Source organism: Crotalus tigris, unplaced genomic scaffold (assembly GCF_016545835.1).
Source record: "Crotalus tigris isolate CLP2741 ecotype Arizona unplaced genomic scaffold, ASM1654583v1 scf7180000020968.1038771, whole genome shotgun sequence".
NCBI lineage: Eukaryota > Metazoa > Chordata > Lepidosauria > Squamata > Viperidae > Crotalus > Crotalus tigris.
In genome coordinates, this window is record NW_024098284.1 from 661,599 (window position 1) to 686,898 (window position 25,300).

At 47.5% G+C, this 25,300-nt stretch overlaps 1 protein-coding gene across 4 annotated transcripts in view; it reads left to right on the forward strand.

Annotated features, from left to right (window-relative positions):
- The window catches only part of LOC120319821 (interleukin 1 receptor accessory protein), a 90,362-nt gene extending 75,477 nt beyond the window's left edge, over nucleotides 1–14,885 (forward strand). Inside the window, exon 10 of one of the 4 annotated variants that reach the window (XM_039369085.1) lies at nucleotides 14,043–14,885. In XM_039369085.1, coding sequence (XP_039225019.1) covers nucleotides 14,043–14,764 — 722 coding nt within the window. In that variant the 3' untranslated portion in view covers nucleotides 14,765–14,885. The remainder of the gene's footprint in view (nucleotides 1–14,042) is intronic. The other 3 variants (XM_039369084.1, XM_039369082.1, XM_039369083.1) reach the window with 3 other exon arrangements.
- The last annotated feature ends 10,415 nt before the right edge of the window (nucleotides 14,886–25,300 follow it).

Genomic DNA, 25,300 nt, shown 5'->3' on the forward strand with positions numbered 1-25,300 from the left:
TGTGGGTCGGGACCCCATCTGGGGTCGAACGACTATTTCACGGGGGTCGCCAAACAACACAGTCCGCCATTTTTTCCCCCTTTTCCTTAGCTGTGCTCCTCCCTTTTATTCTATTGGCTTTTGAAAGCCAATAGAATAGACTCTCTTGAATAGAGTCTAATTCTATTGGCTTTCAAAAGCCGATAGGAATTGTCCAGGCTGTCTCTGCCCTGCTGAGCCCGCCAAAAGTCCCATTCTGCAAACGGTGCTGCACCAGTTGAGTAGTCCTCGACTTACGACCGGTTGAGTAGTCCTCGACTTATGACCGGTTTGGGGTCGCGGCATTAAAAAGGTTGAGAACCACTGATTTAGAGGTTTACCTGTGTCCTCGGGGGTCACCTGAGTGCTGCAAATGGGTGTGGAACCTTTGTGACTGCAGGATGTTTTCTGCCCTGGGTCCCTTCCCAGCTGAAGACGGGAGCAGGCTGTGCAGGATGAGTACCTGCTGTCTGCATCTCCAACTGAAGTCCAGAGGGGTCCTGAAGACTGCAATGTTTTCTGGAAATCCGTTCATCCTCCCGCACTATCCAAAAGGGCTTCATCCCAAAGGGCGCAGCTAAATGTCCATGGCGATGCTCCGTCCTCCAGGTCCTGGTTGTTGTCCCAAAGGTGCTTTTTCATGAGGCAACTGGACTTTCTTGTTTTTTTTTTCCTTTGGAAACATTTCGTTTCCTCCTGGGGCCTTTTCACCTCGGTCCAAATTGGTCAGTGTAGAATTTGAGCCCGGCCTTCCTCCACCTGGGCTAGGGGTAGGCAACCTTGGCTCTTTTATGACTGCTGGACTTCAGCTCCCAGGATTCCTCAGCCAGCATGGGGGAACTGTGGCCCCCTTCATGACTCACGGACTTCAACTCCCAGAATTCCTCAGCCTGTGTAGGGGAACTATGGCCCCTTTATGATTTGTGGACTTCAACTCCCAGAATTCCTGAGCCAGCATGGGGGAACTATGGCCCCTTCATGACTCACGGACTTCAACTCCCAGAATTCCTCAGCCAGTGTGGGGGAACTATGGCCCCTTTATGATTTGTGGACTTCAACTCCCAGAATTCCTGAGCCAGCATGGGGGAACTATGGCCCCTTCATGACTTGCGGACTTCAACTCCCAGAATTCCTGAGCCAGCATGGGGGAACTGTGGCCCTTCATGACTGGTGGACTTCAACTCCCAGAATTCCTCAGCCAGTGTGGAGAAACTATGGCCCCTTCATGACTTCTGGACTTCAACTCCCAGAATCCCTCAGCCAGCCTGGCTCAGCTTGGAAACCTCTCCCTTTCCCTTCAGCATGGCTGGCTCAGGAATTCTGGGATTTGAAGTCCATGGGTCATAAAAGAGCCAAGGTTGCCTACCCCTGACCTGGGCCATTCCAGAGGTGCTGTATTTCTGTTCCCACAACCCTCAGCCATTGCAGACTTTGCGGTTCAGGCATCTGCAGGGCTCCGGGCTGGGGACAGGAAACCCCTGCTGGCTTTGGGCCTCGTTCGCTGAGAAACTCAAGATGGCAATTTGTGCTCTGGGTGTGCGCTGCGACAGCTCTTGCGCAGAGTCCAGGGAAGTGTGGGGCAGCCCTGTTGCTGTCTGAACCAGCCTGCTGAGGAAGGAGAGACTTGGGGGGTTTCTGACCCCCATAGTCCCATAGCTCCTGTAGGTAACCGCTGTGATGAGAAGGACATTTTACTACTCAAGAGCTGTGAATCTTGAAAGATTCCCAAGGAAGAAGCAGGCCGTTGTAAGTCAAGCAGTCGGAATACAGTAGTATTAGTAGAGTGTTAGTAGTAAGTAGGGAGGAAGAGGAGGAGGAGGATTGAGGGATCCTTAGTGCTCTCTGAGGTTGGTGGTTTTCTTGCAGACGTTTCATTACCCAACTAGGTGGCATCACCAGTGCTAGGAGGGAGTGGGATTTGCAAAAGGAGGAGGAGGAGGAGGAGGAGGAGGAGGAGGAGGAGGAGGAGAACTGTGGGGTCCTTGGTGCTCTCTGAGCTGGGTGGTTTCCTTACAGACATTTCATTACCCAACTAGGTAACATCATCAGTGCTAGAAGGAGTGGGGTTTGCAGGGAGGAGGAGGAGGAAGGGGAGTAGAATCGTCTAAGATCTTCCTCCTTTTCCTCAAGATGGAGACATCAGGTTAAGGACATTTCACCAGCTACGGAGTGCAATAGTGCACAAAATGGATCCCTCCCAGACCATTTTGAATTGCTTCGTTTAATGCTCAAGGTCCTTTTAAGGACGGAGCAGGTGCTCTCTTCCTTTGGAAACTAAAGCCGCTCTTTCGCTCCCCAAAGTTTTCCAAAACGGCCCGAGCAGCCAGCCAAAGGTCCTTGGGCCTTGGGGGAACCACTGTCGGTTCGACTTCTGAATTGGCGCACTCGTTTTTCAGGGCTCGGCCAACGTAGGAAGGGCCAGTCCTGCTCGCCAGCCTGGGGGCTGAGCTTCTGGCACGGTTGCAGCCAAGCGTGATCAGGATGCAGTGCTGGCACCCGGGAGAGGCGGGCGAAGATTTATCGGTAGCAGAGCAAGGAGGCTGGGGGCGAATCCCACCGCAGAATGTCAAAAAGCTGTTTTTGGTCTCTGTACTAGAGCATTAGTGGGTTAGCTATGGGATGGTGGCAGATCTGGAGACTCTGGTGTGCAAGTGTGTGTGTGTGTGTGTGTGTGTGTGTGTGTGTGAGAGAGAGAGAGAGAGAGAGAGAGAGAGAGAGAGAGAGAGCTCACAAACCAAAGGGCTTTAGTTCACTGGGATTCCCTATCAACTGAAGCCTGCTCCTCTTGCCAGCCCCAAAGATTGTTGGGGTGTGGGGTTAGAGGTGGAAGCCGTTCAGGAGATCTTGTGGATTCCATTCAGAGGTGTAAATCAATGAGGATCAACCGGCTCTAGGGCCATCTGACTCATCCAAAACCATGGTGTCTCTCCGAGGTTGCTGATTTTCTTGCAGACGTTTCATGACCCAACTAGGGAACATCATCAATGATAGAAGGGAGAGCAGGTTTGTGGAGAGGAGGAAGAGGAGGAGGACTGTGGGGTCCCTGGTGGTCTCACACATTGGTGATTTTCGTGCAGACATTTAATAATAATAAAGTTGGAAGGGACCTTGGAAGTCATCTAGTCCAACCCCCTGCTCAGGCAGGAAACCCTATATCATTTCAGACAAAGGGCTGTCCAGTCTCTTTCATGACCCAACTAGGGAACATCATCAGTGCTAGAAGGGAGGGGGGGTTTCTCCCTATTTATGCACAGTATTCTGCCCTGCCAGTGTGGGTGGGGGCTTAGTTTCCTCTTGGTAGTTCCTCGGTTAGCTATTGTTTTCTGCTTGATTGTTCCTCTGGTGCTATTCCCTGCCTGTTCCTTGAAGGTGTTCCCTAGTTGGGTCACGAGACGTCAGCAAAAAAAAAAAAAAAAGCTCAGGGAATGCCACCACCCTTCTCCTCCTCCCTGTTTACACACAGCTTTTAATTATGATTAATTCTTAATGATGAACCTGGGGAGGGAAATTTCTTGTCCTCCTGAATCCTCCCCGTTTGGATGTGAACTTTTATCATCATACCTTATTTATTCTGCTTTTTTTATTTGGTGCGCAAATTGGCACACGAAGGCCTGTTTGCACATTTTTCCCAGTTAATGGCGAAAGGTATGTTGGAATGACGGGTGTGCAAATGTGTGGACAGGCAGGCCTTCCAGTGGCTAAGGCCGGGCTGTCCAGCTGCCCAAAGGTCGGATCAACTTTGCAAAGATAGACCACTTTTCAATCCCAGACTGCATTCATATAACCATCCTAATCCAGCTGTTAAATTCACCCATTTCTCTGGCTTAGTCTGATATAATAAATTATCCCGTTGAAGCAAAAGCTGATCAGATGGACTGGGTTTGATTAAGAGGCTAACACCTCATATATGAGGGGAGGTCAGCAAGGTGTGGTTCCCCCAAAGATAAAATGCATCTACCTTTTACCTTTTATCAAAACCTTCAGTGTCATGAATTATTCTGGCTTCCTTCGATGTAACTCTAACATTTTGCTTTTATATATTGTTGTTAATATTTTAAGTTTTTATTGTACAAGGCCCAGAGTCCCACTTTGAGGAAGCTGGGCTTTTCAGAAATGAGAGGATAGATAGATAGATAGATAGATAGATAGATAGATAGATAGATAGATGGATGGATGGATGGATGGATGGATGGATGGATGGATGGATGGATGGATGGATGGATGGAGAGATTGTGATAGATCTAGATAGACGATAGTTAGATGAGAAGGATGGATGGATAGATAGATAGCTGGATGGATGGATGAAGAGAAGGAGAGATTGTGATAGGTCTAGTTAGACGATAGATGATAGAAGATGGATGGGATGGATGAATAGAGAGAGATTGTGATAGATCTAGATAAACGATAGGTAGATGATAGAAGATAGATGATGGATGGATGGATGGATGAATAGAGAGAGATTGTGATAGATCTAGATAGAAAATAGGTTGATGACAGAAGATGGATGGATAGATAGATAGATGATAGAGATTATGATAGATCTAGATAGACGATAGATAGGTAATGATAGAGAGAGAGAGAGAGAGAGAGAGATTGTGATAGATCTAGATAGATGATAGGTAGGTGGAAACACAATGCACATATATCTTGCACATAAAGTACACATGGTCCTTGACTTATGACCACAACTGAGCCCAAATTTCTGTTGCTAAGCAAGACAGGTGTTAAGTGGCTGAGGGATTCTGGGAGTTGAAGTCCACGAGTCATAAAAGAGCCAAGGTTGCCTAGCCCCGGTCTGTGGGGAAACCGGATCCACTCAGTGACCATGTGACTGGCTTGGCCCCTGCAGTGATGTGCTTAACGACTGCGGCAAGAAAACAGTGTGACTCACTTAATAACTTGTCTCACCTAGCAGTGGAAACGGCCTCAATTGCAGTCGTAAGTCAAGGACTATGGGTGGACCGTTTGCAGGTTCCAACCCAGCAATCAAGATTGGCCGTCTTTGCCCCCCCCACCAGCCCCCCCCTGTAAGTAAGGCCTCCGTGCTGAGCTCCCCACGGGGAAGGTGGGGCAGGCAGGACCCAATCCGTGGTGCAATAGGGCCGGGGGGGGGTTGGCTTTGGGCCCCTGCAGGGAGCAAAGGGGGGGATCTGGAAGGTTGGGGCCACAAATGTTGTTTTGTGTTGCTTGTTCATATTTTTCCCTCCCCTCCCTCCCTCCCTCCCTCCCCACCACCACCTTCACGTATTGAAGCCCAACATTATTACTGTCTTATTTTGATTCTTATTTTGGTTTGTATTTTAATAAAACGCTAATTTTGATACACCCCCTCCGTTGTTTTCAGTTGCTTCTCCCTTTCCTTTCATTGAGTGCCTGTGTGTATGTGTGTGGCTGTGGCTGTGTGCCTTGCAGCTGTGTGGGTGGGATGTCAAAAGAGGCAAGTTGACAGTTAAACCCCTCCTCTTTTGCTGTGTCTTGGATGGTAAAGGAGGCAGGGCTCCGATCGCATGGCAATGGCTGTCATCTTGACTTTTCTGACCTCTCCAGTCCTACTTAGAGGGGGTGGACTAGAAGACCTCCAAGGTCCCTTCCAGCCTTAGGATTCTATCATCATGGTCAGGGGGCTGGACTAGAAGACCTCAAAGGTCCCTTCCATCCCTAGGATTCTGTGATCTTGGTCAGGGGGCTGGACTAGAAGACCTCCAAGGTCCCTTCCACCTTAGGATTCTATGATCGTGGTCAGGGGGCTGGACTAGAAGACCTCCAAGGTCCCTTCCCTGGGATTTTGTGATCTTGGTTAGGGGCTGGACTAGAAGACCTCCAAGGTCCCTTCCATCCCTGGGATTCTGTGATCTTGGTCAGGGGGCTGGACTAGAAGACCTCCAAGGTCCCTTCCATCCCTAGGATTCTGTGATCTTAGTCAGGGGGCTGGACTAGAAGACTTCCAAGGTCCCTTCCAGCCTTAGGATTCTATGATCTTGGTCAGGGGGCTGGACTAGAAGACCTCCAAGGTCCCATCCCTGGGATTCTGTGATCTTGGTCAAGGGGGCTGGACTAGAAGACCTCCAAGGTCCCTTCCATCCCTGGGATTCTGTGATCTTGGTCAGGGGGCTGGACTAGAAGACCTCCAAGGTCCCTTCTATCCCTGGGATTCTGTGATCTTGGTCAGGGGGCTGGACTAGAAGACCTCCAAGGTCCTTTCCATCCCTGGGATTCTGTGATCTTGGTCGGGGCTGGACTAGAAGACCTCCAAGGTCCCTTCCAGCCCTAGGATTCTATGATCTTGGTCAGGGGGCTGGACTAGAAGACCTCCACGGTCCCTTCCAGCCCTAGGGTGCCATGAAATGCTGAGAGTAGATGGCAGAGAAGCAGAGAGCTGAGAAGCTGGTGGGACTTGCATGTAAGGCCCCTTTCTGTCCAAGCATCAGATGGACCCTGAGCAGCGCCCCATGAATGCTCTCCTCCTCAGAGTAAAAGGAAGACCTGCATGGCTCTCCTAAGCACGTTTACCCCAGACAAAGCAAGTCCTGTGGATGGCCATGTCCATGGAGATCCTCCGTCCTCCAGGGCCATGGTTGTCCCAGAGGTGCTTTTTGCCATCTCTTTGTTTTTCCTTGAAGACCTTTCACTTCTCATCCCAGAAGCTTCTTCAGTTCTGACTGAATGTATTCATTGCGGTCAGCTGGCCACTACGGCTTTCTCTGAGAATCCCTGAGGCCTCTTGGGGTTTATTGGTCACCACAATGTAAAACAGATGCTGAGACTCTGGAAAGAGTGCCGAGAAGAGCAACAAAGAGGATCAGGGGACTGGAGGCTAAAACATACAAGGAACGGCTGCTGGAATTGGGAATGTCTAGCTTAATGAAGAGAAGGATGAGGGGGGACAGGATAGCAGCCTTCCAGTATCTCAGGGGCTGCCCCAAAGAAGAGAGAGTCAAGCTATTCTCCAGAGCACCTGAAGAAGGCAGGACAAGAAGCAATGGATGGAAACTGATCAAGGAGAGAAGCAACCTGGAACTAAGGAGGAATTTCCTGACAGAACAATTAACCAGTGGAACAACCTGCCTCCAGAAGTAGTGAAGGCTCCAACACTGGAAGTTTTTAAGAAGAGACTGGACAGCCATTTGTCTGAAATGGTATAAGGTTTCCTGGCTGAGCAGGGGGTTGGACTAGATGACCACCAGGGTCCCTTCCAACTGTATTATTATTATTATTATTATTATTATTATTATTATTATCGATCATCGCACAGTCAGCCAGATGTTCAGACTGGATTTGGCATTTTGTCTACCTATCGAGTCCTTACCCAGGACCTGGATAGGCAGAGGTGGATGTTTGATGGTATTACAGATATCGTCGCAGGATGGAAGCAGTTCCTAGTAAGGCCGCCTTTTGCAATTGACTAATAGCGAATTTGTCAATGCCAATGGTGTTCAAGTGGTGCTCCAGTTGTTTTGGGATTGCACCTAAGGAGCCTATTACTATTGGTACTACCCTTGCTTGCTTTTGCCACAGTCTTTCTATTTCTATTTGTAGGTCTTTGTATTTTGTTATCTTCTCCAGTTCTTTCTCTTCTATGCTGCTATCTCCAGGCACTGCCACGTCCACTATCCAGACTTTTTTGTCTTTCTTATCGACAATTGTTAAGTCTGGGGTGTTATGTTGCAGGTGCTTGTCTGTTTGAATTCTGAAGTCCCAGAGCAGTTTAATTTTATCATTTTCTATGACTTTCTCTATTTTATGATCCACCAGTTTTTGCTTACAGGCAAATGATATTTTTTGCAGATCTTCCAATGCACCATTGTTGCTACTTTGTCATGCCGCTGCTTGTAATCATTTTGTGCAATCTTCTTGCAACAGCTTACCAAGTGGTCCACTGTTTCTTCAGCTTCTTTGCATAGGCGGCACTTACTGTCTGTTGCTGTCTTCTCAATTTTGACTTTGTATGCATTTGTCCTTAAGGCTTGGTCTTGTGCAGCCAGAATTAATCCCTCGGTCTCTTTCTTCAATTTTCCTGCTCTTAGCCATTGCCAGGTTTTATTATTATCTGCTTTCCCAGCTATTTTTTTCATGTATTGGCCATGTAGTGCTTTATCTTCCCATGCCTCTATTCTGTTCTTCATTTGGTCTTTCTTGTAGGCCAGTTTGGTCTCTCCAGTACTCAGTAAGCCTTCCTGATATACTAATTTCAGTGCATCTTCATCATTGTTCTTCAGATATTCTTCCAAAGCCATTTTTTTTTCTTCAACCATCTGATGTACTTGTAGCATTCCACGCCCACCTATTTGCCTTGGTAGATAAAGTCTATCAATGTCACTGCATGGATGAAGGGCATGATTCATTGTCATTATTTTTCTGGTCTGCCTATCCATTGCTTTTAGTTCTGCTTGAGTCCAATCCACTATTCCAGCTGTGTACCTAAGGACTGGGATTGCCCAGGTGTTGATTGCCTTTATGGTATTTCCTCCATTGAGTTTGGATTTTAAGATCTTCTTCACTCTCTTGATGTATTCACCTCTAATCTGTTTCTTGACTTCAGTGTGCTTGATGTTGTCAGCTTGAAGGATACCCAAGTATTTGTAGTACTCTTCCTCATCCAGACTCTTAATGTTATTTTCGTGGGGCATCTTGATTCCTTCAGTTTTCATTATTTTTCCTTGTTTGATATTATTATTATTATTATTATTATTATTATTATTATTATTATTATTGTGGATCATCGCACAGTCAGCCAGATGTTCAGACTGGATTTGGCATTTTGTCTACCTATCGAGTCCTTACCCAGGATCTGGGATAGGCAGATGTGGATGTTTGATGGTATTACAGATCTCGTCGCAGGATGGAAGCAGTTCCTAATAAGGCTGCCTTTTGCAATTGACTAATAGCGAATTTGTCAATGCCAATGGTGTTCAAGTGGTGCTCCAGTTGTTTTGGGATTGCACCCAAGAAGCCTATCACTATTGGTACTACCCTTGCTTGCTTTTGCCACAGTCTTTCTATTTTTATTATTATTATTATTATTATTATTATTATTATTATTATTATTATTATTACTATTATTATTGGTCTCTTTGTCAAGAATGTGGACTTTGCTGTCTTCCAAAGAGTGACCTTTCTCTCTACTAATCCATTGGTACTTGAAAGACAGAGGTCGTTTTCTTGAAGACAGCCAAGTCCACATTCAGGGCAGAGAGGACCGCTGGCTTGGAAGAGGGGTCAAAGAGGCCCTCTAGGTCCAAATAGGTCAACTGAGAGGAAGGGACACAACATCGTCTACCTCCAGTCTATAACACGGTCCTCTCAGCAGGTCCAAGAAGGCTCCACACCCATTTGCACCACTCAGGTGACCCTAAGGACACAGGTCAATCTCCAGGTGGCTTCAACAATTCTCAGAGTACTAAGGACCAGATGACTATAAATCCTTCCATTCCTCACCATTCAGTCAGAACTGGAAGAAGCTTCTTGAATGAGAAGTGAAAAGTCTTCAAGAGAAAAAAAAACCCAAAGAGAGCCCAGTTGCCTTTTGAAAAAGCACCTTTGGAATCTGTGGAGAGCAGAGAAGCTCCATCTGAAATAGGATGAGATTCCAGAAAGTGTCTCTCACACTGAACACAAAGCAGCCTTGGCCGTGTTCCTCCCCCCACCCCCTATGCTCCCAGCCTCTCAGCTCCAGCTGAAGAATATAGAATAGAACTGGAAGGGACCTTGGAGATCTTCTAGTCCAGCCCCCTGCTCAGGCAGGAGACCCTATATCACTTCATAAAGAATAGAGTAGAATAGAATAGAATAGAATAGAATAGAATAGAATAGAATAGAAATTAGAATAGAATAGATATGGAATGGAATGGAATAGAATAGAATAGAATGGAATAGAATAGAATAGAATAGAATAGAATAGAGGAGAGGAGCTGGAAGGGACCTTGGAGGTCTTCTAGTCCAGCCCCCTGCTCAAGCAGGAGACCCTATCCAGGGGTAGGCAACCTCAGCTCTTTTATGACTCATGGACTTCAACTCCCAGAATTCCTGAATCAGCATAGAATTCTGGGAGTTGAAGTCCATGAGTCATAAAAGAGCTGAGATTGCCTACCCCCTGCCCTATACCATCTCAGACAGGTGATTGTCGGGTCTCTTCTTGAAAACCTCCAGTGATAGAGCGCCCATGATTTCTGGTGGCAAGTTGTTCCACTGGTTAATTGTCGTCAGGTTGTTTCTCCTTAACTCCAGTTACCTAGAGCTATACCAAGGTTTAAGCTAGGGGTCTTCAAACTTGGCCCTTTTATGACTTGTGAACTTCAACTCCCGGAATTCTCCAGCAAGCATTAGTTTACTTTCTTGTAATCCCTTCCTCTGCAATCTCTCCGCTTTAGTAGGAGTTAAAAAATAACCCAGGCATGGCTGGCTGAGGAATTTTATGAGCTGTGTTTTTGGGGGCCACAGATAAAAATGATGATGATGATGATAATTGGACACCATTGGCATTGACAAATTCGCCATTAGTCAATTGCAAAAGGCGGCCTTACTAGGAACTGCTTCCATCCTGCGGCGATACCTGTAATACCATCAAACATCCACATCTGCCTATCCCAGGTCCTGGGTAAGGACTCGATAGGTAGACAAAATGCCAAATCCAGTCTGAACATCTGGCTGACTGTGCGATGATCCATAATAATAATAATAATAATAATAATAATAATAATAATAATAATAATAATAATGAAATGCCATTATTAAGAAAAGAAATAAAATGGATATTGTCACTGTGCCTAAATCCCCAGTGGGTTAAATGAAAGCATTCAAAATTCACTATTTATTCGATTCTTAGAGACTGCAGGTTTCCTTTCTTCCTCGCTGCTTTTTTCTTGAATTATTTGCCCCAGGAAAAGGCATTTACTCTTTTCCCAAAGCCTATTATTTTGCTCATCCAGATGTATTAAGTGGGATGCCTTTAAGAATACAGCCAACTTCCTGCATCAGCCTTAGAAATTAAACCCGCAGTTCTTTCCTATTGACAAGTGGATTCAAACTTGCCAAGCTTTAGCTGCTAAGCACAGCTCAGGTGAATCTATAATATAAAATCCATTTCCTCCGGCTTTAATTTTTAATAGTTCGAAGGGGGAAAAGAAGCAAAAACTGCTGGGCCTGTTTCAGCTCTTGGAGAATTTGTGAGTTCATTCTGCTTTATGTCAGAATATGCATCAAAAAGGAGCAGAAGAAAATAAGCTTTGGGGTTATTATAAAACAGGAGTTTAATTGGTTCAGCTTTCCCTCTCTGCACCACTGCACTGGTTCAGGTGGATGTTTTCTCCTGCGCTGATCGATGGGGAGGGGGCTTCACCAGGCGCAGCTGGGGGAAGATTCCTCTTCACTGGGCACCCGTAGCAGGGAATATTTGATGCTCAGGGGTGGATTATGGGGTCCTTGGTGGTCTCTGAGGTTGGTGGTTTTCTTGCAGACCTTTCATGGCCCAACTAGGGACATCATCAGTGCCAGAAGGGGGGAGGAAAAGGAGGAGGAGGAGAAGAGAAAGAAAGAAAGAAAGAAAGAAAGAAAGAAAGAAAGAAAGAAAGAAAGAAAGAAAGAAAGAAAGAAAGAAAGAAAGAGGAAGGAAGGAAGGAAGGAAGGAAGGAAGGAAGGAAGGAAGGAAGGAAGGAAGGAAGGAAGGAAGGAAGGATTGTGGGATCCTTGGTGCTCTCTGAGCTGGGTGGTTTCCTTGCAGACATTCCATGACCCAACTAGGCAACATCATCACTGCTAGAAGGGAGGGGGGAAGTCTCCTCCTCCTCCTCCTCCTCCTCCTCTTCCTCCTCCTCCTCCTCTCCACAAACCCCTCCTTCTTCCAGAACATTTAGTGAGTGTTCAAAGTTATGACAGCACTGAAAAAGCGACCATTTTTCACACTCAATGACGGTTGCAGCATCTCCATGGACAGGTGATAAAAATTCAGAGGCCCAGCCTACTTATGACGCTTTGTGGTGTCCTGGGGTCACGTGACCCCCTTTTGTGACTTAATGACCAGCAAAGTCCGGGGGGCGGGGGGGAGAGCCACCTTCCCTTAACAAACCACGTCACTAACTGAAGAACCGCAGTGATTCAGAGGCTTGGCCAATGGCTTGTGTTTACGACGGTCGCCATGTCCCGGGCTCAAGTGATTCCCCTTTTGCGAACTTCACTTAATTCACTTGATTTACTTAATGACCATGTCACTAAGTGAATCGCTGATTCAGTGATTCATTTAACTACCATGGCAAGAAAGATCATGAAAGGTCATCAATTAAAAACTCGCTTAGCGATGGAAACTCAGCTGTGGCACGTACGTTGAAGACCCCCTGGAAACAAGAAGCCATGGATGGATGGACACACACACACACACACACACACACACACACACACACACACACACAGTCTTTGCAGGGACCCAGTAAATGCAACCTTTTCATCCCTGACAGGTTGTTGAGGAATCTTGAACAACAGAGGAATCTTATGGAGAAGTAGATTCATTCGGGCGTAGATCAGTGGCTGACCTTTACGTGGCTTCTGGCCAGGGGTTCTTCTACTTGATGGGAGTTCTGGTCCACGATGGGTGAAAAAGGCCGATATGTAGAATAATAACAGAGTTGGAAGGGACCTTGGAGGTCTTCTAGTCCAACCCCAAGGAGAACAGACACCATTTCAGACAAATGACTGTCCAATCTCTTCTTGAAACCCTCGAGTGATTGAGCGCCCATGATTTCTAAAGGCAAGGAGTTCCACTGATTAATTGTTCTCTCTGCCAGGAAGTTTCTCCTTAGTTCCAGGTTGCTCCTCTCCTTGATGAGTTCCCATCCGTTGCTTCTTGTCCTGCCTTCAGGGGCCTTGGAGAATAGCTTGACTCCCTCTTCTTTGGAGCAGCCCCTGAGATATTAGAACACTGCTATCAAGTCACCCCTAGTCCTTCTCTTTGTTAGACTACACAGGTCCCTCAACCATTCAGAATAACAGAGTTGGAAGGGACCTTGGAGGTCTTCTAGTCCAGCCCCCTGCTCAAGCAGGAGACCCTATGCAATTTGAGACAAGTGGCTGTAGAGTTTTGTCTTAAAAACCTCCAGTGATGGAGCATTATTAGGAAATTTCTCCTTAGTTCCAGGTTGCTTCTCTCCTTGGTTAGTTTCCATCCGTTGCTTCTTGTCCTGCCTTCAGGGGCTTTGGAGAGTAGGTTGACCCCCTCCTCTTCTTTATAAAGCCCTAGTGAGGCCACCCCTGGAATGCTGCAGCCAATTTTGGTCACCATATCACAAAAAAGATGTTGAGAGTTTGGAAGAAATTCAGAGAAGAGCAACTAAGATGATCCAAGGCCTGGAGACTAAAACGTATGAAGAACGGCTGCGGGACTTGGGTTTGGCTGGTCTAAAGAAAAGAAGAAATAGGGGAGACATGATAGCAGTTATTCCAGTATTTGAGGGGCTGCCACAAAGAAGAGGGGGTCACATTATTCTCCAAAGCACCAAAGGGCAGGACGAGAAACAATGGATGGAAACTAATCAAGGAGAGAAGCCACCTGGAATTAAGGAGAAACTTCCTGACTGTGAGGACAGTTAACCAGTGGAACAGCTTGCCACCAGAAATCGTGGGTGCTCCATCACTGGAGTTTTTTAAGAAGAGACTAGACGGTTGTCTGAGATGGTATAGGTTCTCCTGTTTGAGCAGCAGGCTGGACTAGAAGACCTCCAAGGTCCCTTCCAGCTTCTCTCTTCTCTTCTCTTCTCTTCTCTTCTCTTCTCTTCTCTTCCCTTCCCTTCCGTTCCGTTCCGTTCCATTCCATTCCATTCCATTCCATTCCATTCCATTCCATTCCATTCTATTCTATTCTATTCTATTCTATTCTTATTCTATTCTATTCTATTCTATTCTATTCTATTCTATTCTATTCTATTCTTATTCTATTCTATTCTATTCTATTCTTTGCGGCAGCCCCTCAGATATTGGAAGATGCTGTCATCTTTTGGGCTCTCCTGCTCTAACCACTCATCTTTCCCTCTTCTGCTTAGACCTCACCGAAGCCATCTTCGACTTCATCCAGAAAAGCCGGAAGATGATTGTGGTTCTGAGCCCCGACTATCTTCTGGAGAAGAGCATCAGCCTTCTGGAGTTCAAGCTAGGTCTGCTCTGCCAGAACAACATTGCCACCAAGCTGGTGGTGCTGGAGTACCAGCCTTTGCCCCAAGCCCACCCGAGCATCCAGCAGCTGAAGGAATCCGTGGCCTTCGTGATCTGGAAGGGCGAGAAGTCCAACCACGTGGGTTCCAAGTTCTGGAAAGCCTTACGTCTAGCGTTGCCTCTCCGGAGTCTCAGTGCCTCCGGCAACGCCGCCTGGAACGAAAGCTGCTCCTCGCATTCGGACACCAGCTTGGACCCAGTCCAGAAGAAGAGGAGCAGGTTGAAAGGGCCACCCGCGAAGCCCAAGGGGGTCCCCGTCCAAAGAGGGCTAGCCTCCTTGCCCAGAAGGAAGAGCAAACAGCCTCCCAAGCCCTTCCTGGCCTGCCGCTGCTGCGTGGCCTCCTCCAAGGAGAAGCGCCATCTCAAGAGCCCCGGCCAAGCGGTAGCCAAGCCCAAGCAGGAGAGGCTGTGCCAGAGGCCGCTGCTGGGAGACTCTGCGGGGGTCCACCTCCAGAAGAATGGCAAGAAGCGTCCTCCGGAGTCCCAGGGAGCACCTCTCGGTCTCCAGAGGTTTGCCGATGTGTCCAATAACAACGACTTCTATGTCCTTTAACCAGCGACGGTGGGATCGGCTGCAGACACCAGATCTGAGAAAGACGGAAGGAAGACTCACCTCCATTGAGGACCTGGAGCAGGGGTCTTCAAACTTGGCCCTTTTATGACTTGTGGACTTCAACTCCCAGAATTCCTCAGCCAGGCACGGGCCAAGTCTGAAGACCCCTGTCCTAAAGTGATTGCAGAGAAAGGGATTATAAGAGAGTAAGCTAGGCTGACTGGAGAATTCTGGGAGCTGCAGTCCACAAGTCATAAAAGGGCCAAGTCTGAAGACCCCTGTATTAGACTTTCAGGGGAGGGGCAGCCACGTTCAGGATCCAGAATCGGGACCATTTTCTCTCTCCGTGATGTGGAAGAAGTCCACAAGTCATAAAAGGGCCAAGTTTGAAGACCCCTGACCTGAAGCTTCTAGAAGCCATGGGACCAGTCTACGAGTAGATTTACGTGGGTGGGGGCTTGCCTATGGAGGAGGCCAATGCTTGGGAACTGCCCCCCAGGTTCTTACTTCATGGGTCAAGGTAGAGATTTGAACTCTCTAAAAAGCCAGGACCTTTCCTAAGAGAAAGAAAAGCTTGGGGAGATGTATCCACCATAATAGCTGCCCGTCACGGAGACTTGTGGAAGACACGGTTCTTCCCTGTTTTAGAGGTCATGCGTCCCCCTCCTCTTGCATTCCAGATGTGTTGGGACAGGATGTTTGGGTATGCCGGTTGGGAATTCTGGCTCTCGTAGTCCCAGCAGAAAGTGGGAGGGTCAACGAGGGAGAAGGCCAGGTGGTGGGATTCAAATACCCGAACAACTGGTTCTCTTATTGGATGTAGGCCTGGGCCTCCGAAACCTAGAATGAACTTCTGGACGTGGCATCCATGCACTTCCAGTGGGCCATTCTAGGCCTTGGAGGCCTCTCCCTGGTTCCAAGGCCTAGAACAGACTTACGGAAGTGGCATCCATGCACTTCCAGTAGGCCATTCTAGGCCTGGGAGGCCTCCCCCTGGTTCCGAGGCCTAAAACAGACTTCCGGAAGTGGCATCCATGCACTTCTAGCAGGCCATTCTAGGCCTCGGAAGCCTCCTCCTGGCTTCCAAGGCATAGAACGGACTTCCGGAAGTGGCATCCATGCACTTCCAGCGGGCCATTCTAGGCCTGGGAGGCCTCCTCCTGGCTTCCAAGGCCTAGAACGGACTTCCGGAAGTGGCATCCATGCATTTCCAGCGGGCCGTTCTAGGCCTGGGAGGCCTCCCCCTGGTTTCGAGGCCTAGAACAGACTTACGGAAGTGGCATCCATGCACTTCCAGCAGGCCATTCTAGGCCTGGGAGGCCTCCTCCTGGCTTCCAAGCCTAGAATGGACTTCCGGAAGTGGCATCCATGAACTTCAGGCCTAGACTGGACTTCCGGACGCAGTGTGCATTCAGCCGGTTCTCCGAACTCAGCCAAATTTAGCTATCGGTTCTGCCGAACTGGTGCGAACCAGCTGAATCCCACCCCTGGGTGGCTTTGTCCGATCTTCAGCTTTAGATCCAGAACCACAGACTTTGGGCAAGGGGGAGGGGCTCAGTAGAAGAACTTAAACACAGCAACAGACCCCCCCCCCCAATCCAACTTATTTGGGTGATGTTCCAAAAGGTTTCTGGAGAGAATCTCAGATGAAACAACAAATCCATGGGTTTTTTAAAAAAATTATTATTATTGCTGTTGTTGCTTTAATTTACCCAGAACATTTGCAACTCCCTTTGGCTCTGTGGCCATATGGAAAGACAGTTTTAATTGTTTTTAAAGTGCTCTTTTTTCGTCTTTTTTTTTTTTTTTTTTGGAGAAAAAAAAGGGGCTGCATTTTTATTTTATTTTTTTGAACAGAGCTGTTGAAAATTAAATTTTCCTTTCTGTAAATGGCTTTGGGAGCATCTGGGTCCGTGGGCTGCCATTCCTGCGTGGTTCTTCCTTGCTTTGCGCAGAGATTCTGTTTTATTCCTGCCTGCAGCTGTCCCCGAAGCCCTCCCACTGGAAACAGGATGCAGCCCCCAACCCTGATCCCCCTCCTCCATCTGCCTCCCTCCTTCTGTCCCCTTGGTGCCCCCAACTTCTCCTCTGGCTGGGGGGAGGAATCCCAGCTAGTCCTCAGTATACGACCGTAACAGAGCCTGTCCATCACTGTCGTAAGTCGTGACGGTCGTAAATTGTACGAGCCACAGGACTGACCTGATCTTATCACCATTTTTTTGCAGCGGTCGTAAAGGGAATGCTGTCGTCCTTAAGTGGGCCGATGCTTTGCTAGGGGCCATTTCTTGCTGAAAACCGGAAGCAAATGCAAGGGTCAGCAAAACCGTCATAAAATGAGGTCATTTTGCCACAGATAGAGGCAGTCCTCAACTTATGACGACCGTTGAGCCGAAAGGTTTCTGCTGTTAAGGGAGATAGTTGGTGAACCGAGCTTTGCCCCGTTTTACGACCTTTCTTGCCACAGTGGCTAAGCCAACCACTGCAGTCGATGGGTTAGGAACATGGTTCTTAAGTGAATTGTTGAAGCTCTTAAGTTGTCACACTGTCGTTAAGTGAATCCGGCTTTCCCCCATTGACTTTGTTTGTCAGAAGGTTGAAAAAGGGGATCACGTGACCCTGGCTGAGGAATTCTGGGAGTTGAAGTCCGCAAGTCATGAAGGGGCCATAGTTCCCCCATGCTGGCTGAGGAATTCTGGGAGTTGAAGTCCGCCAGTCATGAAGGGGCCATAGTTCCCCCATGCTGGCTGAGGAATTCTGGGAGTTGAAGTCTGCAAGTCATGAAGGGGCCATAGTTCCCCCATGCTGGCTGAGGAATTCTGGGAGTTGAAGTCCAGAAGTCATAAAAGGGCCATAGTTCCCCCATGCTGGCTCAGGAATTCTGGGAAAGTCATGAGGGGGCCATAGTTCTCCCATGCTGGCTGAGGAATTCTGGGAGTTGAAGTCCAGGAGTCATGAAGGGGCCATAGTTCCCCCATGCTGGCTCAGGAATTCTGGGAAAGTCATGAGGGGGCCATAGTTCCCCCATGCTGGCTGAGGAATTCTGGGAGTTGAAGTCCAGGAGTCATGAAGGGGCCATAGTTCCCCCATGCTGGCTCAGGAATTCTGGGAAAGTCATGAGGGGGCCATAGTTCCCCCATGCTGGCTGAGGAATTCTGGGAGTTGAAGTCCACGAGTCATGAAGGGGCCAAGTTTGAAGACCCCTGTTCTGAACCAAAGAAAGTCAGAGTAAGTACAAATACCATCGACTTAAAAAATTCATTTAGTGACTGTTCAAAGTCACAACAGCACCAAGAAAAATGACTTAGGACCATTTTTCACACTTAACGGCCGTTGCAGCCCTCCCCAGGCTCACGTGGTCAAAATTCGGATGCTTGGCCACTGACTCGTATTTACGATGGCCGCAGCATCCTGGGGGGGGGGGGTCACGTGATCCTTTTTTACGACCTTCTGACCAGCAAAGTCAACAGGGGAAGCCAGATTCGCTTAACGACGGTGTGTGACTAACTGGACAAACCCAGTGATTCGTTTAACGACAGCGGGAAGAAAAGGTCATAAAACGGGGCAAAGGTTATTTTAACTGTCTCGCTTAGAAACAGGAATCTTGGGCTTGTGGTCGTAAGTTGAGGACTATCAGGCACAAGTCCTCCCGTTCAAAAAAAGTCTTGTCTGTCAACAGCCCTGGATCTATGGATTGCTTGTATCTGCAATTGTTGGGAAATAATTAGTAATTATGGAAACGGGGATTTCAGCGGGAGATTCAGCCGTCTCGATGGAGCCATTAGCAAGGAGAAAGAATTGTGTTTGGTTTGCCTTTCAGTCTGAATGCAGGCTACGATAATTGGGCATTTTCAAACCAACATGTGAGCCGAAATTGGCTCTTAATTCATTTTCGCAGATGTTATTCTCCAATTAAGGAAAGGAAAAGAAGAATACGATGGGGGAGAATCCGAAGAAAAATGTCTGAATTTAGGGAAATAAGGTAGAAAAGGGCCCTCCTTGAGGGGAAAGGCAGAAAAAAGGCTTGTTAGGCAATGCTGGAATTAAAAGCACATGGGTGGGGGGAGAGAAATATGTAAAAATATTACTGAGAGATATGAAATGAATGAAAGAAAGAAAGAAAGAGGAAGTAGGGAAGGAAGAAGATGGAAAGGGAGGGAGGGAGAAGACAAGAAAGAGGGAGGAGAATGGAAGGAAGAAGGGAAGGAAGGAAGAAAAAGAAGGAGAAAGAAAGTGGAAGAAGGGAAGGCAGGAAGAGAAAGGAAGAAAGAAAGAGGAAGGAGGGAAGGAAGAAAGAGATTAAGAAAGAAAAGAAAGAAAGAAAGAAAGAAAGAAAGAAAGAAAGAAAGGGAAGAAGGAGACAAGAAACTGATGAGGGAGGAGAAAGGAAGGAAGGAAGATTCACAGAAAAGAAAAGAAATGGAAAGGAAAGGAACTGAATAAGCAGCCAGTTTGCGAGTCTTTATGGCTCACTTTAACTGCTGTATGGAGTTCACCTTGCCCTTCCTCCTCCTCCTCCTCCTCCTCTCTTTTTTCTTTCTCCTCCTCTCCTCCCTCCTCCTCCTCTCCTGTCTCCTTTCTCTCTTTCTCCTCCTCCTCCTCTCCTTCTCCTCCTTCTCCTTCTCCTCCTCCTGTCTCCTTTCTTCTTTCTCCTCCTCCTCCTCCCTCTTTCTCCTCCTGTCTCCTTTTTCCTCCTCCTCCTTCCTCCTCCTTCTCCTCCTTCTTGTCCCTTTCTCCTTCTTCTTCTCCTGTCTCCTTTCTTCTTTCTCCTCCTCCTCCTCCTGTCTCCTTTTTCCTCCTCCTCCTCCTTCCTCCTCCTCCTTCTTGTCCCTTTCTCCTTCTTCTTCTCCTGTCTCCTTTCTTCTTTCTCCTCCTCCTCCTGTCTCCTTTTTCCTCCTCCTCCTTCTCCCTCTCCCTTTCTCCTTCTCCTTCTCCTCCTCCTGTCTCCTTTCTCCTCCTCCTCCTCCTCCTGTCTCCTGTCTCCTTTCTTCTTTCTCCTTCTCCTCCTCCCTCTTTCTCCTCCTGTCTCCTTTTTCCTCCTCCTCCTTCCTCCTCCTTCTCCTCCTTCTTGTCCCTTTCTCCTTCTTCTTCTCCTGTCTCCTTTCTTCTTTCTCCTCCTCCTCCTCCTGTCTCCTTTTTCCTCCTCCTCCTTCTCCTTCTCCTCCTGTCTTCTTTTTCCTCCTCCTCCTCCTCCCTCTCCCTTTCTCCTTCTCCTTCTCCTCCTGTCTTCTTTTTCCTCCTCCTCCTCCTTCTCCCTTTCTCCTTCTCCTTCTCCTTCTCCTGTCTCCTTTCTCCTCCTCCTCCTCCTCCTGTCTCCTGTCTCCTTTCTTCTTTCTCCTTCTCCTCCTCCCTCTTTCTCCTCCTGTCTCCTTTTTCCTCCTCCTCCTTCCTCCTCCTTCTCCTCCTTCCTGTCCCTTCCTCCTTCTTCTTCTCCTGTCTCCTTTCTTCTTTCTCCTCCTCCTCCTCCTCCTCCTTCCTCCTCCTGCTCCTCCTGCTCCTCCTGTCTCCTTTTTCCTCCTCCTCCTCCTTCTCCCTTTCTCCTTCTCCTTCTCCTCCTGTCTCCTGTCTCCTGTCTCCCTTCTTCTCCTCCTCCTCCTCCTCCTCCTCCTCCTCCTCCTCCTCCTCCTCCCAGAAGCAGAAAGAAGCCCATTTTGGACTATTGCTCTTGCGCCCTTCGAACCCCACCCAGGAGTCCCGGGGCTGATCTGAGTCACATCAAAAACCACCACAGGGACCTCAACCCTCCAGCTGACACACAGCCAACATATTTAATGCTTGTCCAGTGGATTGTCGTCGCTATTCTTAGCACCCCTTGGGCCTAAACCGGGGGAAATTTCAAGAGTCTAAAAAGAGCCTAAGTATTTTTCTTTAAAATATACTTTTCAAAATATTCCAAAACTCCTTTTTATTAAAAAAAATAGAAATCGTCCTTCGACATGCGTACAATGGAAGCTATTGAAGAGTCCCAGAAATAGACCAGGGAGAAATTTGGGGGGGGGGGGAAATGGAAGCTATTTAAAAATAGATCAGGGGAGAATTATGGCTCCATCAGAGACTCCTTTTTTTTGCCTGCAGACTGGGCTGCCTCTGAGAATGACCCTCATTTATTAAAAAAAAGAAAGAAAAGCTCTTTTTTGAGCCATCAATTCAGTCCTTTTTTTTTTTTTTTTTGTCCCTGCTGCAAAGATGACAAATAATTTCCGACACGGCTGCTGATAGAAACGGTTTTGCTCTGAATGGACAATGAATGCCAAATGTTTTCCCCATATTTTTGCAGCCCAAAGTGGTGCTGCTATAATTACCCGTCCTCCTCCTCCTCCCCCCCCTGCTTCCCCCCCCCCAAAAGTGCACTTTCGCAGCCCAGACACACGCAGGCCCTGGAAATAGCTCGGGTGCCTCTGACCAAGGAAACGGGTTGGAGGCTGCAGCTGTTCCGTGGGTTAAAAAAAGATGCAAAAAGGAGGATTTGTCAAAAGAGATGCTGCTCGCTGCCTTTGACCAGATGCCCTCCGCCCCAGGATGGCACTCGGGGGGGGGGGAACCCATGGAGCCCCCCCCCCCCCCACAGGCCAACCTGGAATCAGGCCAGAGGGGCTGTGGCGCCAGGGTCTCCCAGCCCTGGCCATGTTAAGGTGGGTGGACTTCAACTCCCAGAATTCCCAGGCCAGCTATGGGAGTGGGCACACCTATCTCAAAGCAGGCTGGCTGGTGGACTATGGGACTTGAAGTCCACCTATCTGAAAGCAGGCTGGCTGGGGAATTCTGGGAGTCAAAGTCCATCCCTCTCAAAGCAGGCTGGCTGGGGGATTCTGGGAGCTGATCCACCCATCTCAAAGCATGTTGGCTGAGGAATTCTGGGAGTTAAAGTCCACAAATCATGAAGGCGCCAGGTTTGAAGACCCCTGGTGTGGAGCCTTCTTGAAACTGTTGAAAGGACTGTTTTGTAGGCTGAAACAAGTTGTATAATATGCTTTTTATTCCAAATAGGATCCAACACACCAAATCACTCCCATGAACATTATCAGATAATGGTTTTTTCCTTCATGTATACTCACTACAGAATAGAATAGAATGGAATGGAATAGAATAGAATAGAATAGAATAGAATAGAATAGAATAGAATAGAATAGAATAGAATAGAATAGAATAGAATAGAGAAAAGGGATAGAATAGAATAGAATAGAATAGAAAATATGGAATGGAATGGAATGGAAGAGAAGAGAAATAGAAAAAAGGAATAGAATAGAATAGAATAGAGAAAAGGAATAGAATAGAATAGAATAGAATAGAATAGAATAGAATAGAATAGAATGGAATGGAATGGAATGGAATGGAATGGAATGGAATGGAATGGAATAGAATATAGAAATAGAATAGAACAGAACAGAATATTACAGAGTAGAACAGAACAGATTACAGAATAGAATAGAATAGAATAATGAATAAAACAGAACAGAACAAAACAGAACAGAATAGAATAGAACATAAAATTTAGAAATAGAATAGAATAACAAATAGAACAGAACAGAACAGAATAGAATATACAATTTAGAAATAAAATAGAATGGAATAACGAATAGAACAGAATAGAATATAAATTTAGAAATAGAATAGAATAGAGTAGAGTAGGGTACGGTAGGATAGGACAGGATAGAATGAGAAATAACGGAACGGAAGAATAGAATAGAATAGAATAGAATAGAATAGAATAGAATAGAATAGAATAGAATAGAATAACAGAGTTGGAAGGGACTTTGGAGGTCATCTAGCCCAGTGGTTCTCAACCTTTTTAATGCCGCGACCCCCAACCGGTCGTAAGTCAAGGACTACTCAACCGGTCGTAAGTCGAGGACTATTCAACTGGTGCAGCACCGTTTGCAGAATGGGACTTTTGGTGGGCTCAGCAGGGCAGAGACAGCCTGAACAATTCCTATTGGCTTTTGAAAGCCAATGGAATTAGACTCTATTCAAGAGAGTCTCTTCTATTGGCTTTCAAAAGCCAATAGAATAAAAGGGAGTAGCACAGCTAAGGAAAAGGGGGGGGGGGGAAAATGGTGGACTGCGTTGTTTGGCGACCCCCGTGAAACTATTCAACCCCAAATGGGGTCCCGACCCACAGGTTGAGAACCACTGGTCTAGACCAACCCGCTGTCCAAGCAAGGGACCCTACACCATTTCTAAGATAGATGATGTTGTATCCCTCCCCCTCTGTGGATAGAGGGTTGTTCAATTTTGACCTAGAGGGCGTCTTTGACTCCTCTTTCAAACTCGCGGTCCTCCCTGTCCAAAATGTGGACTTGGCCGTCTTCGAAAGAGCGGCCTTGGTCTTTCAAAGGCAGACGGACGGCTGACTCTTGTCCCGAGGGACTTGTCCTCCTGTGTTGTGCCAGGCATTTGTGAAGGGGCTGTTTGGTTTCCCCAGTGCACAGATCTGCACACGGCTCCCTGCGGTTATTTATTTATTTATTTATGAGACTTATATACCGCTTTAAGTGCAAGCACTCTCTAAGCGGTGTACACCAGTAAGCAATGCATATATATATTTACATTGCCCCCAACAATCTGGGTCCTCATTTTACCTACCCCGGAAGGATGGAAGGCTGAGTCAACCTTGAGCCGGTGAGATTTGAACTGCTGACCTGCTGAACACAGTCAGTTAAAGTGGCCTGCAGTACTGCACTCTAACCTCTGCGTATTGAAACGTCTTCAAAGAGAAAAGAAAGAAAGAAAGTCCACTTGCCTGGGGAAAAAGCGCCTTTGGGAGAACCAGGACTGAGAGTCTCCACCCACACAGAGCAGGCTTAGCCCTCTCTGCTGAACTCCGGTGGTTCTGGGACCCGCCAGCAGGTGTCGCTGTGCTCCCACCAGGGAAGTCAGGCGTGGCTGGGAAGGGCAGCATCTTAACAGAATGATGGAACTGGGAAGGGACCTTGGAGGTCTTCTAGTCCAACCCCTTGCCCAGGATCATGGAATCCTAGGGCTGGAAGGGGCCTTGGAGGCCTTCTAGTCCAACCCCTTGCCCAGGATCATAGAATCATAGGGCTGGAAGGGGCCTTGGAGGTCTTCTAGTCCAGCCCCCTGCCCAAGATCATAGAATCCTAAGGCTGGAAGGGACCTTGGAGGTCTTCTAGTCCAGCCCCCTGCCCAGGATCATAGAATCATAGGGCTGGAAGGGGCCTTGGAAGTCTTCTAGTCCAGCCCCCTGCCCAGGATCATAGAACCCTACGGCTGGAAGGGGCCTTGGAGGTCTTCTAGTCCAGCCACCTGCCCAGGATCATAGATTCATAGGGCTGGAAGGGGCCTTGGAGATCATAGGATCATAAAGCTGGAAGGGAACTTGGAGGTCTTCTAGTCCAACCCCCTGCTCAAGCAGGAGACTCTACCATTGCAGTTAAATGATTCTCCAGTCTCTTCTTTAAAAATTTCTTCGTAGCCCCCCCCCATTTGCCTACCTCCCCTTCTGTGCTTCACCTGTCAGCTTTCCAGAAAAACCGAGCATGACGCATTGAACAGCCACCTGGTTTACCAATGGAGACTCGGGTCCCTATTTGTGCTCATAAACTCACTGTTAAATATTCCTGAAACTTTAACCTTCCTCAACAGTGGATGGCAGCGGTCATTGCTCCCCATATATGATAGGTTGAAGTCCCCAAGTCACAAAAGGGCCGTGGTTGAAGACCCCTGCAGTAGACAGATGATCAGCAGCCACCTTGCACTTTCTGCAGACGTTCTGCTGACCATCACTTTCCTCACACCCGTGTGCATCTGAACCCACACCCCTCAACTACTTTCTGTTCTGTTCAGTTCTCACCGTTCCAGTCCTTATGGTCCCAATATATTTGAAACAAGCAAGCTTAGCAAAAACAGACTGAGTAAAATAGAATCAAGATCACGCAAAGCGTTATTACCGCTTTATAAAACCCTAGTGAGGCCACACCTGGAATGCTGCAGCCAACTTTGGTCACCACACTACAAAAAAGAGGTTGAGGGTTTAGAAAAAGTTCAGACAAGAGCAACTAAGATGATCCAAGGCCTGGAGACCAAAACGTACGAAGAACGGCTGCGGGACTTGGGTTTGGCTAGTCTAAAGAAAAGAAGAAATAGGGGAGACAGGATAGCAGCGTTCCAGTATCTGAGGGGCTCCCACAAAGAAGGAGAGGGGGTCAAACTATTCTCCAAAGCATCAGAGGGTAGAGAAACAATGGTTGGAAATGGATCAAAGAGAGAAGCAACCTGGAATGAAGGAGAAACTTCCTGACAGTGAGGACAATTAACCAGTGGAACAGCTTGCCACTATAAATCGTGGGTGCTCTATCAATGGAGATTTTAAAGAAGAGACTGGACAGTCAATTGTCTTGAGATGGTATAGGTTCTCCTGCTTGAACAGGGGGCTGGACTAGAATACCCCCTAAGGTCCCGTCCAGCTTCTGTTCTATTCTATTCTATTCTATTCTATTCTATTCTATTCTATTCTATTCTATTCTATATTTCTTCTATTTCTTATTCTATTCTATTCTATTCTATTCTATTCTATTCTAT